This window comes from Protopterus annectens, chromosome 12.part0 (assembly GCF_019279795.1).
Source record: "Protopterus annectens isolate FY-2018-M chromosome 12.part0, PAN1.0, whole genome shotgun sequence".
NCBI lineage: Eukaryota > Metazoa > Chordata > Ceratodontiformes > Protopteridae > Protopterus > Protopterus annectens.
Window position 1 is genome coordinate 405,509,816 of NC_056746.1, and position 17,331 is coordinate 405,527,146.

Here is a 17,331-nt window from a genome sequence, read left to right on the forward strand (position 1 = left end):
GTCAAGGTCATACCGGCCTGGGCTACATGCTCAGAGAGCTCCTCTATGTCTCTTTTCATGTAGTCCAGGGAGGTACGTCTCAGGTCATTCACACCAGCATGGACAATGACTGAGTCATATTTGTACTTGCCTTGGAGTGACCTGAGTGCTTGTTTTATGTGGCGGATCCTAGCGCCCAACAGGCAGCTCACCGTGACCTTCTCCTTGTTCAGCCTGGTGAGCGGGACGTCACTGTGCCTGACGATAGAGTCACCTATTACAAGTGTATCAGGTGTGTTGTTTAGCCTTAAGGGCTGTGACTGTTCGGCACACTGGCTTTGTGAGCTATGTGTTGTACGTGTTTTGTTTTGGGGTAACGATTTCTTGGGTGTCTGCTTTGGAGGTCTCTGCTGCTTAGTCAGATTTTTATTTATAGCCTCCGGGCATATTTTTGTGTGTTTATGTGTTTGGTTTGCTGTCGTGGTAGACTTATGTGAGACTGGAATTGTAGTGAGTATGGTTTCCTTCTCCTCCTGACTGGTTACGCCAGTACTGAGTTGAGAGAGCTTAGCCTCCATTAAGGCTATATGGTTGCATCTCTCACATGTGTTGGAATTTGTTGGGAGGAGGAGATGGTTGTCTGTGTACATGAGGCAGTTGTAACATTGCCTCAAGATCCCCAGATTCACCAGCTGGACCGGAGAGGAGATTGACAACTGACCTTTGGACATGCTAGAATAGTATTGGGAATTCCTTTATAACTGAGAAAAAAAGGGCTAATGGGGAACAAGGTACTCAAGGGGAGCTTGTGAGGGTGTAGTGCTTTTAATTTTTTAGTGCTGACTTGTATAATTGCTTTAGTGGGCAAGTGCCAGGTAACTTAAATGCAATGTGTTACAGGTAACTTAAATGCAAAAATGACAAACAGTAACTTTCTTTCAAGTGAAACAAGGAAATAAGTACAGTAAGCAATGCAGATATCACTAGGGATCCGCAGAAGCGCTGAAAAGCCGCGTTTTAGGTGGAATTAGCGTTTCAGGGAAATAACAAGCAAACAAACAACAAGCATACAAACAAAGCTAGATTCAGCAAGCCTGGATCTAGTCTATGCTACAGCAAACAAGGTGTACCAATTTCAGTAAGAAACAGTTCAAATATGCAGGCACTATAAGCCTTTAACCAGAAATTCCCAGCTCAGAAGGGCAGAGTCCAGCCTCTCCTCCCACAAGAGTGCAGACCACGAACCTTCTTAATGTAAAATAACTGGCCTGAAGCCCAAGTGCTTAAACCAGAACTAATATGATCCTATGACACTAATGCTGTAAAGAAAGAACATTTAAACAGAACTAAAGGGGGCTTTGTAACTCAGCCTTCATACAGGGACTTTTTTCCTTTAAATATTTAGCCTCTTTATACAAGACACAGAAAAAGATTACATACCTACTGATGTTGGAATTTGGCCAAGCAATGATTGTTTGTACTTCTGTAAGCTCTCATCATCTTTATCCATCTCTTGTATTTCCGCCACTGTCTTCATCTTTGGGATTTTGTAATTAAGTTCATTTTCAGCATCCTCTTCTCCAAGTGACTGTTTCTCTGCTTCCTGGTCTGCCATTTTGTCTAAACATAAAAAACACAAACAATAAACAGCAGTTAAACAAGGTACAAGTGCCTGGAATTGCCTAAAAGTGTGGTCAAGTAATATACTGTACACCCCGAAAATGACAAGATGGGTGTCAAACCTGGGCTTAATACAAATCTTGCAAAAACGTTCATAAAATGGCATGCAACAGACAAACATAAAACTCCTGTTGGGGTAATACAAGAAGAGTCATCCATCTCCATTTTCACAAGTTAAGGTTCTGTTGACTGATAGCACCCTGAAAAAGGTCATTACAAAGTGGCAACAATCAGAAAAGTTTTCAGCACGTAGTTTTTGGAGGGGGACCCTCCCTTACACCCTCCAAAACTTTTGACTGCACCCACTTACCCTATTGTTTATTGGATTAGAGAACTTGGCATAGCTCCTCGTGGTCCCCTGCAAAGTTCCTAAAGCAGCAGAGAGCAGAAAAAGCGACTTTCCTGATTCTAAGTATTTTTTAAGCATTTTTATTGCTTTTTTCGACCTTTTGTGCATTTTGACCACTGTTTCTGCATATATTATTGTGATATTACCTGTTTTCTGTTTTTCTGAGCTTAATTTGTTGACTGCACTTCTTAGCTTAAGTTTTGCTTATAAGTTAACCTACAGGCTAATACACTCAAGTGTACTAGCCTTTGATAGCATTTAGTCGAAAAACCAAGCATTTACTGTATTTTCTGTCTGTGTGTGTAAAAAAACTTGAAAAAAAACAAAAAAATACTTCTGCTTTCCTAACTTTCCTAGCTAGTTGTTCCAGTGATCAGATTTTGCTGATCCCTGGGCTTTGTATTTGGTTCCTGTGTTCCTCCATTTTCTTATGTGGCCAGAGGGAAGTTTCTTTACTCACCAGTGAGAGTGGGGAGTACTGAGCTGCCTGTTTGTCCTCAGAGGAGTGGTTTGAGACAGTAACTGGTAATTCATTGGCCATTTTGGGTCATTTCCTGCTTTTTCCAGCCCCCTGCTATAAAGCACGCTTTAGCGCGGAGTTGCTACAGGAGCACACAAGAGCAGCGGTTAATCAAGGTTAAACTATTGCTACCTAAAGTCCACTCTTCAAATTTTCCCTTAAAACAGCCTTCCTTGAACTGTACTGCTGATCTAACCAGCGTATTCTATATCTAAAAAGCTCAGCTCTACTTGATTCCTAAGTACACTATTCTCTATCTGTAAAGCCTAGCACTTGCTCCTAAAGTATTTTTTTACTTGATATAGCACTTTTATTATACATAGTACCCCACCAGCCAAAAACCCCTTTTCGATCACCCACATCCCCCGGAGTCTTTTAAAGTCCTTGTCTATTCCTTCTAGCATGTCGAGGGATCAGTTGCTAGTGTCCTCTCCTGCTCAGCTGGTGAATCTGGGAATATTGAGGCAATGTTACAATTGTCTCATGTACACGGACAACCCTTTCCTTCTCCCACAAAACACAAATACATGCGAGAGATGCAACTATATAGCCAAACTGGAGGCTGAGCTCTCTCAACATAGGACTGGTAAGACCAGACAGGAGGAGAAGGTAACCACACACACCACAAACCCAGTCTCACATAGTACTATCACAACTTCAAATCATACACATAAATACACAAAGACATACTCGGAGGCTCTGATCAAAAATCTACCAAAACAGCAGAGGCCACCAAAGCAGACACCCAAACTGCCACCTCAGGACACAACACATGCAACACATAGACCACATAGTCAGTGTGCCAAACAGTCACAGCCCTTAAGGCCAAACACAATGCCAGACACACTCGTCATTGGTGACTCCATAGTCAGACACACCGACGTCCCGCTCACCAGATTGAGCAAGGAAAAGGTCACAGTAAGCTGCCTGTCGGGCGCTAGAATCCGCCAAATAACGCAAGCACTCAGGTCTCTCAACAGCAGGTACAAGTACGACTCTGTCATTGTCTATGCTGGTGTGAACGACCTGAGACATACCTCCTTGGACTACATGAAAAGAGACATAGAGGAGCTCTCCGATTATGTAGCCCAGGCAGGTATGACCCTGACCTTGAGCAGTATCCTATCTTCACCAAGAATGATGCCACAATACAGAGACAAGACGATCAGCTTTAATAATTGGCTTAAACTCTGGTGTCATTCAAAGGGGATCCAATGTCTGTCTGCCTGGGATGACATGCTGGACAAGCCACGCTGCTTCGCAAGGGCTTCCGGATATTGGCAAAGGTTCTTGCCACCCCCATAGTGCCTTTTTTAGGCAAGGCTCAAATTCTAAACCTACCACCCTAGAACACAAAAAAGGAAAAAAACTAAGGGTAATGCTGCTCAATGCCAGAAGTCTCAACCTCAAGATGCACGCATTCGAGGCCCTTCTCAGTATGGAGAACATCGATGTCTGTGCTGTGACTGAAACCTGGTTCAAGGCTCCCGAGAGCACCCCGGCACTATCAGGTTTTACCTCATATCATGCGTTCGGCCCCAAAATCCGGACAACACCAAGAAAGGAGGGGGGGTGTCTATATTCATCAAGGACACCCACACCTCAAGGTTGGTGGCAACGCACGATGCATCGGAGACCATCCAGGTGCAATTAACCATAGGCAAGACTGCTCTGCAATTTGTAGCATGTTACAGGCCACCCTCTCAATCTCAGGAACCTCACATAGCTTTCCTGAAAACACTGGAGGGGATAAATGTATCTCCAAACACCATCATACTAGGTGATTTCAACTACCCGAATATAGACTGGGATCACTACTCATGCCCCAACACTCTAGCCCAAAGGTTCCTAGAGTTCATAAACTCAAATGCCATGGAACAACTAGTCACCATCCCCACAAGAGGAGAAAACATACTAGATCTCATCATCATGAACATGGGGTCACAATGTTCAACACCAGAAGTATACCCCTCACTGGTGAGATCAGACCATAAACTAATCTCACTGGAAGTCCACATCCCGCCCCCACCTGAGATAAAAAAGACCACAGTGAAGAACTTCTCAAAAGCCGACTTCACACTTCTAAAGACTAGTGTGGTCTCTTTTAAGGCCCCCGAGCCTGCGGAAACTATTACTCAAGCCGCTGAATCACTTACAAATGCCTTCTACCAGCACCTACAGGAATGCATGGATCAGGCAATCCCAAACAAAACAAAGACTCTTTGTACCAAAGGCAAGCGTCCAGTCTGGTGGACCCCAGCCATAAACAAGCTCTACAACAAAAGGAGGAAGCTACTACAAGATAGAGCAAAATCCTTAAAAGGGAAAACACCCTTGATCATTATAAGTAAAAAACTAAGATCTCTCATAAAATCATCCAAGGCAAATTTTGAGAGAAAAGTCGCTAAGGACTCAAAGGACAATCATAAGGCCTTCTTTAGCTATGTTAGAAACCTGGGAGGAAACTCCCAGATATGCTCAGAATTAGTTCAAAATGATGTAAAATGACTGAACCTACAGACATTGCCAACATACTGGCTGACAGGTTCAGTGCAAACCTCACAAGGTGAGATATCTATACCAGAGAATTATAGCCCCCCAAACATCTCTAACGCTCAGGTGAGAACTGCTCTCTCCAAGGCAAAAAACACAGCATCCATGGGACCAGATGGTGTCCCCGGATGTGTGCTCCACGAACTCAATGAGGAATTAAACCCGCAGTTAGGGCAGCTGTTTAATCTTAGCCTCACCTCAGGATAAGTGCCTAAGGAGTGGCGTACGGCAACTGTGGTCCCACTTCAAAAAGGCGGTGCCTCCACCGACCTTGGAAATTACCGTCCCATCAGTTTGACAAGCTTGATCTGCAAAGCTATGGAGAGGATCATAATGGAACTCATAAATAAAGACATAGGAGACTTGCAGACTTTGGATCCGACCCAGTTTGGCTTTGTCAAAGGCAGATCATGCCTTTTAAACTTGGTTGACTTTTTCGAAACAGTCACCAAGGCCATTGATGAGGGAAAGGCAGTCCACACAGCCTACCTCGACCTGGCAAAGGCTTTCTACACAATACCCCACTCAGGTATCATTAGAAAAACTCATCAGCTTAAATGTAAACCCATACGTCACAAGATGGGTTGCAAACTGGCTAAGTGACAGAACCCACAGGGTCAGAGTTGCTGGCGCCATGTCAGACTCAAAGCCTGTCACAAGTGGTGTCCCACAGGGCTCAGTCCTGGGCCCTCTCCTGTTCGGCATCTACTTTTTAGAAGTACAAGCAAACACAGGAGGATTATGGCTGACAAAATTTGCAGATGACTGCAAACTGGGCGCCATAGTTGAGAACACATCTGACACAGATATCCTTCAGAAGGGTCTTATAGAAACGGATAACTGGTGCCAGAGCCATGGCCCAAAGTTAAACGCCAAAAAATGCATAGTCATACCCTTCGGGAAAAACAAGGTTACCCCTAGCTACCATATAGGCGGCAACCCACTAAGCACAGAAGAGGTTATCAGGGATCTGGGGACCCAGGTTGACAGTAACCTTTCATTTGACACTCACGTTGCCAAAGTAGTTAGGAAGACCTTCTACATTGCCCACCTGATCATGAAGGGATTCACATCTAGATCAAGGGAAGTCATCGTCCCCTGTACTCATCACTCATCAGACCAATGATTGAGTACAATGCCCCATTCGGAATGTATCTGACACGACACCTGCAGCAACTGGAAAGGCCCCAAAAGTTCCTCACCAAAAGGATAAAGGGTCTCAAAAATATGTCCTATGCTGCCCGACTGAAAGAACTTCAGCTCTATTCAGTCGCCACGTCTGCTCAGAGGTGACCTGTGCCTGACATACAAGGCCATGTCCAACCCAGAATTGATGAACATGCTTCACCTCAAAAAATCTAGATCCCTCAGAACTACAAGGGCGGAAGACTTAAACCTTGACACGGTTATTAATAGGACGTGCTGGAGGGACAGATTCATCACCCAGAGACTCCCTATGCTGTGGAACAAAATCCTGGTACATGTGAGGCAGAGCACCTCGCTGTCTTTGTTCAAGAGAAATCTTGACCAATGGATGGGAGATCGCAGATATACTCCAGGGATTATCTCAGTGTCACTGCTTGACAGAGGCACAGCAAAATAATGGGCATAGTATCCTCCAAACTAAAGGGGTGGCAAAAGCCACAAAACTCTGGGCTAGGCTTATAAATGCCCTTGGGCAGATAGCCTAGTATGAACCTATGAACCTATTCTTCCTCTGAGTTTAGAAGAGTTATCAATTATAACTATTTTTTCTGTCTGTAAAACTTTCATTTCATCAATGCAGTTTAACTTTGGACATACAATAAATAAGGGTACAGCCTTGCAGAAGCATACTGGGTGCCAAACTCTACAACATTCGTGAATAATGAATTCAAAGATTAGCAGATGAAAAATGAACATACTAAACAAACCAAAACTGAGGTTAAAGCAATTGCTTTCTAGACAGATTAAAACCAAAGGTGTATCCAAAATCAAATGTGAGTCACAAACCATCAATGTAAATCTTGTAAATCACTGAAGGTCCCACACCAGGAATGAACATAAATTCTTCCTTTTGGATGGCGCAGTGGCGTAGCAGTTAGTGTTGTCGTCTCACAGTAGGAGGTTCTCTGGTTTGATTCTCAGCTGGGGTGCCTTTTGTGCTGAGTCTGCATGTCCTCACTGCGTTCGTGTGGGTTTCCTCCGGGTGTTCCAGTTTCCCCCCACATTACAAAGACATGCATGTCTGGAGTGTTTCTCCCAGGGCCTCTGCTGAACATTGGCTCGTTCCTAGTCAAACTTTCCTGGTAAACAAATGTTAAATAAATTAATAATTGATTTATTAAATTTATTAATAATTAATTTAATAAATTAAAACTTGGAGCTTTTGTCCCTTAGTAGATTGAGACTTTTACAGAGTTAAAATTACCTATTTTTTTTACATAGTTTTACATATGCACCCAGGTCATCCTCTTCACCCAATAAAAAACAAGTAAGCTAAATAAGTTTGTTAAGTTAAAGAGTACATATCCATTAGACTAAAAAAAAAATACAATTTTTTTTTTATAACACATTCACATCTTTAGTGAAGTACACCAAAATAAGAATGACTGTTTTTTTATAAAACCTCCTGGGGAGTGACTCCCCTTATTAACAAGAAGCAAAACAACTAATACCAGTCATTCAGATGACTGCATAAACATTTCTAGGTACTCGATGAACAAAATTCTTCTTTTCAGTTTAAGATGCACAAGCATTAAACACTAATGTATAACATCTGCATTTAAGTATGTACCTTCTGCTATGGTTACCATTATGCAGTCTGAATACAAGTGCTAGGACTTTCAAAACAGAAGTTTGCATTTTAAGTCATAGTCTACAAGCTACAAAATCAAATAATTTTAAGAATACACTCATTACATAGTACCAACCCTGTTTTTTTATTTTTTATTTTATCCTACACTGTGATTGTTGAATTTTGAAAAGTGTAGCAATAGAAACACTGGAAACAAAGCACATCAACACAGCACATAACATTCACAAGACTACACTGCTACACATTCTGTTCAGTGCTGTCTCGATATACTAGGAAAACATGAATAACATAACAGTAATATTGCATGACAGGGTTAGAACCTGACCACTCCTGGCCTAAGCATTTGATTATTCTGACTTTACCAGGATAACTAAACTGCTTAGCCGTAAGTAAATCACACTAAAGCCACAACCCTGCTATGGATACTGCTATAATATACCACAAGCAGACACTGATGTGCATATGTGTGTATGTGGGGTGGGGGGAGGTAAACGAAAGGCTTGACCTCCCTATAACTCATCCACAAGGAGAGAATGTGCTAGCTTCTTTACTTAGCCATGTGAGGGATCAATGGTCTTCTACAAAAAGATTTTATATCTTTATAAACCTGTATCCACTGCTGTCCACTACTGGTGTATACAGTGTCTTATTTTGCTTACCTACCTACAAGTATTCTTATTTTCCAGAACACTTGGAGTCATGTTTCTTACTTATATCAAACATTAATTTTATCTGACCACTAGCATCCTACGGGTAGACTGAACATATGCTGGCATTTTATCAGAAACATTTTCTTACTTTCATTATGACTGTGGTTATGGAAGCAAACAGGGAAATCAGAAGAAACTGAAAACCAAAAATCAATGGAACAGGTTAACTGCTTCAAGTATCTGAGAAATGTCATTGAGAAGGGAAATCTGACTGAGGAGTTTAAACTAGTATCAGAGATCAGAGATGTTGCAACCAACTGGCACTAAGTGCCAGGGGTAATATACAACAGAAGAATGCCAAAGAAGCTAAGGTGTACAAAACAATGATCCAACCAGTAATTCTCTGTACGGCACAGAGGTCTGATCACACAGCAACTGAGGTAACAAGGTGATAGCGAAGAATGTCTGAAGGCAGGTAATAAGGTACACACTGTGGGACAGACCATAAAAGAAGATCATAGCTGAAGCCAAATTAGTCCTAGTTTGTGAGATGGTCAAGGAGAACAGATTATAGGGGTTTGGGAAGAAGATCATTTGGTAAAACAGAGTTTGGGAGAGCTGGGAAGAAGGCAAGAGATGAGGAGGACATCCAGCCAAGAGATGTCTGGACTGCAAGAGACATCATTGATGACAAGCATGAATATCAGACAATGCAGGAGTGTGGCAATGAATCAAAAGAGGTGACTATTGTTGATGTGATACATTAACTCAACATAAAAACAGGAAAAAGAGGGTGGTGGTGATTTTCTTACTTTCTTCTGAATTTTGTAGTCAGCCGCTACTACAGTTGAAACACCAAGACATAAAAACAATTAATGGGAGTCATTCATGGCACCAAATGTCCCTTGAAATATAACATTTAAATAGGATGGCTGAAAGATTGGTAACCTTTCCTAGGTGAGTCACAGCAACAGAACCCTTCTGCCCACGAACACACACACAGGCTGTGAATTAAAGGCATTTGTTAACTCTGCAAATATGACCAGAACAAGCCATGCACCCATCCTCCTAACAGCAGCTAAGGGGAAAGACCATCCAGTGTAATCTTAACATTGCAGCTGCAAAGCAAACATTGTGATAATCTAAAGCTACAGTGCCAAATATCTAGTCTTTTTACAGTACAGTTTGGTCACTGCAGATTAAATATTTTTCAGCCCTTTCCTTACCCTGATCCTAGAACTATCAATAGAATACATTAAGAAAAAAATGCAATTATAAAGGACATACCAGGCCCACAGAATATGGGCTTTCTTCAGGCAGTGCCATGTATTTTCACTACCACCAAATTTCTTAGTAGAAATATTGACTCCATAGCAGAATGGAATGGAGCCTCGACTAAGACTCAGATAAATCAGGCTGATTTCTGGATTCAATTAATGGCCTAAGCACTGTAGTAGCTAGTTGGGGGGGCAAGACTGTGATGCAGATGTTGCCTCATTGATTGACTAAGGGGTAGGACTGCTTTTATCCTTCTGGGGAAGATTCAAATGTACACTGTTGTGTAGAACTTCAGAGCAAGAGATCAGCCAAAGAATGCACGCATTTAAGCATTTCATCACTGGGGGCATGGAAGCACACAAAGTACAGTTTTGTACCTACCATAAATGTAGATGTCTGAGAGGAAAGCATCTGCAGTCTTTACAAATGGGTTGTCCTGTCGTCAGGCAGCCCTTCGGTCGGCCGGATTCCAAAGTCTGGGTCTGGCTTCGGCTGGTGTCGCACTTCACCCGACGTCATTGCGGCAGTTCTTCGGGTATAAAGGCATCAGCCGACGCCATTTTCCTCAGTGTTTCTTGCCCCAGATGCCAGGTGCCCTCTTGGATGGCTAAATTTGGATAAATGCCAAAGTTTCCAAATAGTAGAGAGCAAACACACAAAATAAACATGTATGTACATATATACAAACAAATACACCATAATAGATCCCCCCCAAGCTAGCTGAAGATTGGTAAGTACCCTAGGAGTACCTCAGAGGGGAAGGAGGGAGGGTAATCCTGACTGCAGATGCATTCCTCTCGGACATCTACATTTATGGTAGGTACAAAACTGTACTATGTCCTTCAAGGGTGCATCTGCAGTCTTTACAAATGGGTAGAATACCATAGCTAAACTAGGGGAGGAGGAAATGAGAATAGATTATGGTGTAGTCAGGATCCCTTGCAAAACAGCAGTGGCAAAACCAGCACGGGATCTAGAGTATAGAGGTAAGTTATAATGCTTGGCAAATGTATGCACGGAGGTCCAAGTAGTAGCCTCTATAATGTCCTTGGTAGCCACTCCTCGTAAGAAAGCTGTGGTAGTGGCTGTAGCCCTTGTGGAGTGAGGCCTGATATTCTCTGGAGTTTTCTTTCCATGGTAGGAGTAACAAAATCTAATGCAATTTCCTATCCATTTGGAGATTGTCTGTTTAGAAATTGGTTTTCCTTCTATTCCTGTTGCATATGCTACCAGAAGCTGGTCAGTTTTTCTATTGTTTTTTGTCCTGTCCAGGTAGTAGCGTAATTGTCTGTGTACATCCAAGGTATGTAAGAGCTTTTCTCCCGTTCTGTGGATTGGGGAAGAATGTAGGAAGGTGGATAGCCTGATTTAAAGAGACTCTGGATACCACCTTAGGCATAAATGTAGGATTTGTTCTCATGGACACTATCTCGATGGAAGATCAGGAAGGGTTGTACTGCCATTAATGCCTGTAGTTCAGAGACCCTTCTTGCTGAAGTTATTGCCAGCAGGAAAGCAGTCTTCCAGGATAAGTATTGCAATTCTGCTGTAGCTGCTGGTTCGAAAGGAGGTAGAGTCAGTTTTTCTAGCACAAAGTTCAAGTCCCATGCTGGCAATGGAGGTTTCCTGGGAGGTTTTACATTTTTATTTCCTCTCAGAAACTGTCTGAGCAGAGGATGCGAGAAGACAGGAGGATCCAAGCTGTATTCTGCTGAAATAGCTGATGCATGTATCTTGATGGAGGAATAGGACAGGCCTGTATGGAAGAGCTCCGCCAAGTACTCCAGGATGTTGGCTATGTTTACCAGTGTCACATCTTGCCCCTTTGCAGTACTCCAGATGAGATATCTTTTCCATTTTGCTGCATAATTCTTTCTTGTTGAAGGTCTACGAGCCTCCAGGATTATGTCCTTAACCCTTTGGGATAAATTTGGGTTAATTGCTGCTATGTAATGTTCCAGGCAGTTAGCTGCAGAGTTTTTAGGTTTGGATGCAGAATGTTGTAGTTGTTCTGTGTCAGCAGTAATGGGATCAGGGGCAGTGTCCATATTTGTTCCCGGGACATGCTCCTCAGCAGTGGATACCAATGTTGTCTTGGCCAGTCTGGGGCTATCAGAATGATCCTCGGACGTTCCTCTTTGATCTTGAGAAGCACCTTGTGCATCAAAGGAAGTGGTGGGAATGCGTATGCTGTCAGGCTTTTCCAACTGAAGGATAGGGAGTCCACCTTCCAAGCAAGTGGGTGGTAAGTCTTTGTGCAGAATTTCTTCAACTGGTGATTGAATGGGGATGCAAACAAGTCTATTTGTGGTAATCCCCATTCTCTTGTGATGGTTTTGAAAATGTCCGGATGCAGCATCCATTCGTGGGCATCTGTTGTAGTTCTGCTTAATATGTCTGCTAGAATGTTTTCCTTCCCTGGTACATAAATTGCCTGTAACTGAATGTTGTAGCTCAGAGCCACATCCCATAGGTCCAATGCCAGCCGGCATAGAGGGTATGAGTGTGTGCCTCCCTGTTTGTTGATGTACCACATAACTGTGGTGTTGTCTGTCCTTATCATCAACTGGCCTTCTTGGAGAAGAGGTCTGAAAGCCTGGATTGCCAATTTTACTGCCATCATTTCTTTTAGATTTATGTGCAGATGCAGCTGGTCTTGAGTCCATAGGCCTTGAATGCACTTGCCCATCATGTGTGCCCCCCAACCGAGGTCTGAGGCATCTGTCATGATGGTTTGTCTTGGTTGACTTTTTCAGAAGGGCAGTCCTGTGTTTGATTGACAGGCCTGAGCCCACCATAAGAACTCTTGCTTCAGGCATGGGATCATTGGAATTTTGGTTTCTAGGCTGTGCTTGTGCTGAGACCACAAATTCTTTAGGTACCACTGTAGCTTTCTCATATGAAGCCTGGCATGAGGGACCAGTATTATGCAGGATGCCATGAAGCCTAGAGCTTGTAGCACTTTTCTTGCAGTTAGATGGCTCTGCTTTGTTAATGCCAAGAAGTAGAGAGGAAGTTGCTCTTTCTTTTCTGCAGTTAGAAATGCCATTTGTTTTGATGTGTCCAGTTCTGCACCCAGAAAGGTTATTCTTTGGGATGGAATCAGCCTTGACTTTTTGTATTGACTGTATATCCCAGGGCTTGTAGCAGGTAGATGACTCTTTGTAAGCCTTCTGTTAGTTTGTTTTGTTGTCCGCTTGTATCAGGCAGTCGTCCAGGTAGGGATAGATTTGAATTCCCTGAAGTCTGCAATGAGCGATTACTGATGCCAGGCATTTCGTGAACACTCTGGGCGCAGTAGATAAGCCAAAGGGCAATGCTGAGAATTGATAATGCTCTGATCCTGCAAGAAATCTGAGGTATCTTCTGCAAATTGGTTTTATGGGGACGTGCAGGTATGCCTCCTTGAGATCTAGAGTTACCAGCCAAGACTCCTTGCCCAGCATGGGAAGAAGCTGCTGTAGGGTCAGCATTTTGAATTTTGGAACAATGAGGAATGTGTTTAAAGCGGACAGGTCTAGAATAGGCCTCCATTTGTTTTCTTTTCTTGGCACTAGGAAGAGCCTGGAGTAAAATCCCTTCCCTTGCACCATTAATGGTACCTTTTCCACAGCTCGCATTCTTAATAATTGAGATATTTGTTTTAGAGCTTCTGTCCTTTGAGAAGGTGGTAGGTTTGGCATTCCTCTCTTTCCTGGTAGAGTATGGAAATGGAACCTGTAACCTTTGTCTATAGTCTGCAAAATCCATTTTTCTCTTGTAATGCAGTGCCAGTTTCTTGAAAATAATGTTAGCTTTCCGCCTAAGGGTGCTTCTAGTTGTTCCCTGGTAGGCGGTGCCACCAAGTCACTGTGATTGAGTTGTTGTAGTGGTGGTGGCTGTATCCGTGCCTCGTTGGTTGTTACCCTGCCACTGGCGACCCCTGTAGGCACCCCTGGATTGGTTTCTGCCTCTAGAGCGCCTATTCCTGCCTCTTTGTGCCTTAGAGGAGTCCGGAAAGGACCAATTCTTGGAGGGCCAATTCCTGCTAAACCTTGGAGGTTGAACTTGTAAGAAATATTTTACTGTTTGCACAGATTTTGCTTTCTCTTCCATCTTTTTTAGTACCTGCTGTGCGGGGGTACCAAATAAATTGACCTTGTCCATAGGTGCATCCAAAAGCTTAGATTTGACATGGTCTGGTAATGCCTGTTCTTTCAACCATGCATGCCTCCTGATAACTGTGCCAGTCATGGCCGATCTAAAGGAAGCCTCCAGTGCATCATAGCCACATTTTAAAGAATGGTTACTAACCTGCTGTATGTTATGTAACATTTCTTGAACATACTTTTTATCTAAAGATTCTTCAGAGGACAGCTTTTCAGTCAACTGGTCAAGCATAAACTCTTGATATTGAATCATATGAATTTGGCAGTTCAAAGCTCTAGCTGACAAAGAAGCAGAGGTGTAAACTTTTTTACCCCATCTCTCTAAGGACCTGGAATCTCTTTCAGAGGGGAGGGGGTTTTTAGAAGAAGTAGCTGCTACAGCTTTAGGGCCCTGGAAGATAGTCTCTGGATCTGCAAAAGGGGCCTTATATAAGTGGTGATGAGTGTCCGGGACCCTGTAGTACCTATCGGGCTTTGCAGGAGCCGGAGGTAAAGTATCAGGAGCAGTGCAAGCATCATTGACAACAGATAGAACTGGAGGTATAGCTAAAGGCCTATGCTGTGGCAAGTGTAGAAAGGTCCTAAGCCTTTTTCTAGAGTCTGAGAAATCTTGGCCCTGCCACTGGAATTGTTCCCTCATAGCATGCAAGGTTTCCCCAAAGGAAAATTCCTCAGGAGGAGAGGCTGAAGGGATGGATTCCTCAGCATCAGAGTCTTCGTAAGGAGAATAAGAAGCCTCAGGAGGGCCTGTATGTTCTGAGTCATCAGAGGAATCATCTGTGGCTACTGGCTCAGGGGGCTCTGCTCTAGGCCTCTTTTCTGGAGGAGGCCCTGTCTGGATGCGGCTGGGCTCCACGGATTAAAGAGATGAGATCCTCTGCCAAAGAAAGCATATGGGAGCTGGTGCTGGGCCTGTGAGAGGGGGGCTTGGCAGGCACAGGTTTTGATGCTTTGGCTGCTTTAGCCCTGGCAAAGGCCTTAATAGACATAGCTGGAGGAGGCCTAGCAGCTCCACATGCAGGGGTAGAAATATCTAGGGGAATGGTGTCTGATAAATCCTGCGAAATCGCAACAGAAGGTTGGATTTCAGAAGCCGTTCTACCAGGATAGAAGAGGCCTCGGTAGAAGGCAAGTTATCGGCTGAAGAAAGAACCGCTTGCTCGGTTTCGGCCGAAACCGAGACACTCGTGGTTTGCTTAACGCGGTTTCGGCGAAACCGCGGACCCGATGTCGGTCCTTTTCTTTGCGCTTTTGGTTATTTGCGTAGTCGGAGGATCCGGCGGCATAATGTAAGCAAAATCGGGCGAAAATCTGCTCAGCAAAGTCGGCGGCGTCTAAGCGTCCGTCGGTTAAAGAAGCACAGGCTAGACAAGCTGCTACGTCGTGGTCTGGGCCTAAACAATGTATGCAATAGGAGTGGAAATCTTTATGAGGTATTTGTTTCCCACAAGATAAACAGTTATTAACTTTCTCTGACATCGGCTGAGGCAAGAAAGAGTCCCCAACGGGGTACTTAGCTTTATAGAAGTCTTCGAAGTAGTATTCGGTAGTAGTAATCTCTGGATCTGACCGACCGGCACTTGCGAACAGCTTCTGCTTCGGGCGCCACGCGGCAAGAAAGACTGAGGAAAATGGCGTCGGCTGATGCCTTTATACCCGAAGAACTGCCGCAATGACGTCGGGTGAAGTGCGACACCAGCCAAAGCCAGACCCAGACTTTGGAATCCGGCCGACCGAAGGGCTGCCTGACGACAGGACAACCCATTTGTAAAGACTGCAGATGCATCCTTGAAGGACATCTGCACAGAAGCTCAGCAAAGGACGCAATACATTATGCCTGCAGACCAACAGGTGGAGGGTTGTAGGAGCATCAAAAAGGTCTAGCCTTATATAAGAAGGAATTCGGCCTAGTTCCCCAGCTCCTGCTTCTTCTTTTTCAACACTCTTCAGTAATAAAGATGGTAGGGAAACAAATGGGTCAAAATGTGAAAATAATGCCCAATGGTCATGTAGACAACAGAACAACAAAAAAAAAAATCTTAAAATACTGCAAAGTATGGACAATTTCTGAAATCACAACTGTTTAACCAGCCTGGATCAAGATAACAGCTGCAAGAGATTCAGCAAAAGCTCAAAAATGCTGGTAAGTCAATATGAAAAACTCAGTGAAGGTCACTGGTCTGGTGAGACATTGTGTTTTAAGTCAATCAGTTTTTCAAGCACTTACAAAAAAAATCATACAATGACTGCTCATTACTATTCAAAAACAAGCTCTCTGATTGGACAACCCACCCAGTCTGCCCATTGTAAATCAAGCATATATCAACAGAAAAAAGTCTGGTAATGAAGGACCATTGAGCGGCCAGACTTTATATTGCTATATGCTGAGGGACAGAGCAAAATATGAGAAAAATCAGCTACGTTTTTCAAAATGAAATAATCAAAAAAGTACCTGATTTTCCTTGCATTTCTGTGCTGTCCCTTGCAAAATCTCAGCATGGGGTAAAAAAACAACAGCAGCAGCAATGGAGATGGTCTCTTCTCCATTGCGTCTTCTACACTGTACTGATGTACTGTGCAAGTGTGACAATGCAAGTCCCACACCCATGTGCAGTACATCAGTAAACAAGGAAGAACACGAAGGAACACTATAGCTCAATTATACAAAGACGCTGTTTTTCGTTCTTAAACAATGTCATTGTGTAATAGCAATAATCCACTCCGGTTTGTGAGTATATTAGGATTTACCCATAGTTGGCTTTGTCCTCATGATCAAACCACGCTGTGTGCAAATCTTGATATAATACACACAGGCGTTAAATAACCAACAAGCATATTAAAAGGAGTTCCCAATGTAAAAATGCAATATCATGGAATGTAAGCAAGTTACTGGCTTAAATAGTTTAAAAGAGTAATGAAAGTACAGGAACATAAACACTGTTGTAAAAAATATATAACACTAGCTTCTGTCATCACTAAATGTGAGATATATACATGCTTTATTTGTGGTATAGAAGCAGCTGTTAAGACAAACTTTTGTTGGCTTGTATTCCTGTGACAATATCATGTCTTCATTTTTTTTTTTTTTTAACACGAATGGGAATTAAGTGCTGCTCAATTATAAGCTTGTATATTTCCATTTCAAAAGCAAATTTGTGTGCATTTTGGAATGTGTTGTACAAGAACTTTCCTGAGATTTGTGAATAAGTCAGGCTAATCGATGAGCAATGAAACTGATCAAGATTTCTCTGCTGTGCTGATAACTTCTCGAATATCATTACAAGGCTTTTATCTGTGCATATCATCCACAGCAGTTCAAATAATGCAAGAACAAAGATGTACACAATTACATCATTGTCTAAACAGACACTATTCCC

The 17,331-nt window shown here is 43.0% G+C and overlaps 1 protein-coding gene across 3 annotated transcripts in view; it reads right to left on the reverse strand.

Moving 5' to 3' along the window:
* Positions 1–17,331, reverse strand: part of LOC122816609 (rho GDP-dissociation inhibitor 1-like) — a 2,167,530-nt gene that overhangs the window by 791,453 nt on the left and 1,358,746 nt on the right. For all 3 annotated transcript variants that reach the window (XM_044089512.1, XM_044089511.1, XM_044089513.1), the window contains one exon: positions 1,420–1,599. In XM_044089512.1, coding sequence (XP_043945447.1) covers positions 1,420–1,594 — 175 coding nt within the window. In that variant the 5' untranslated portion in view covers positions 1,595–1,599. The remainder of the gene's footprint in view (positions 1–1,419; positions 1,600–17,331) is intronic.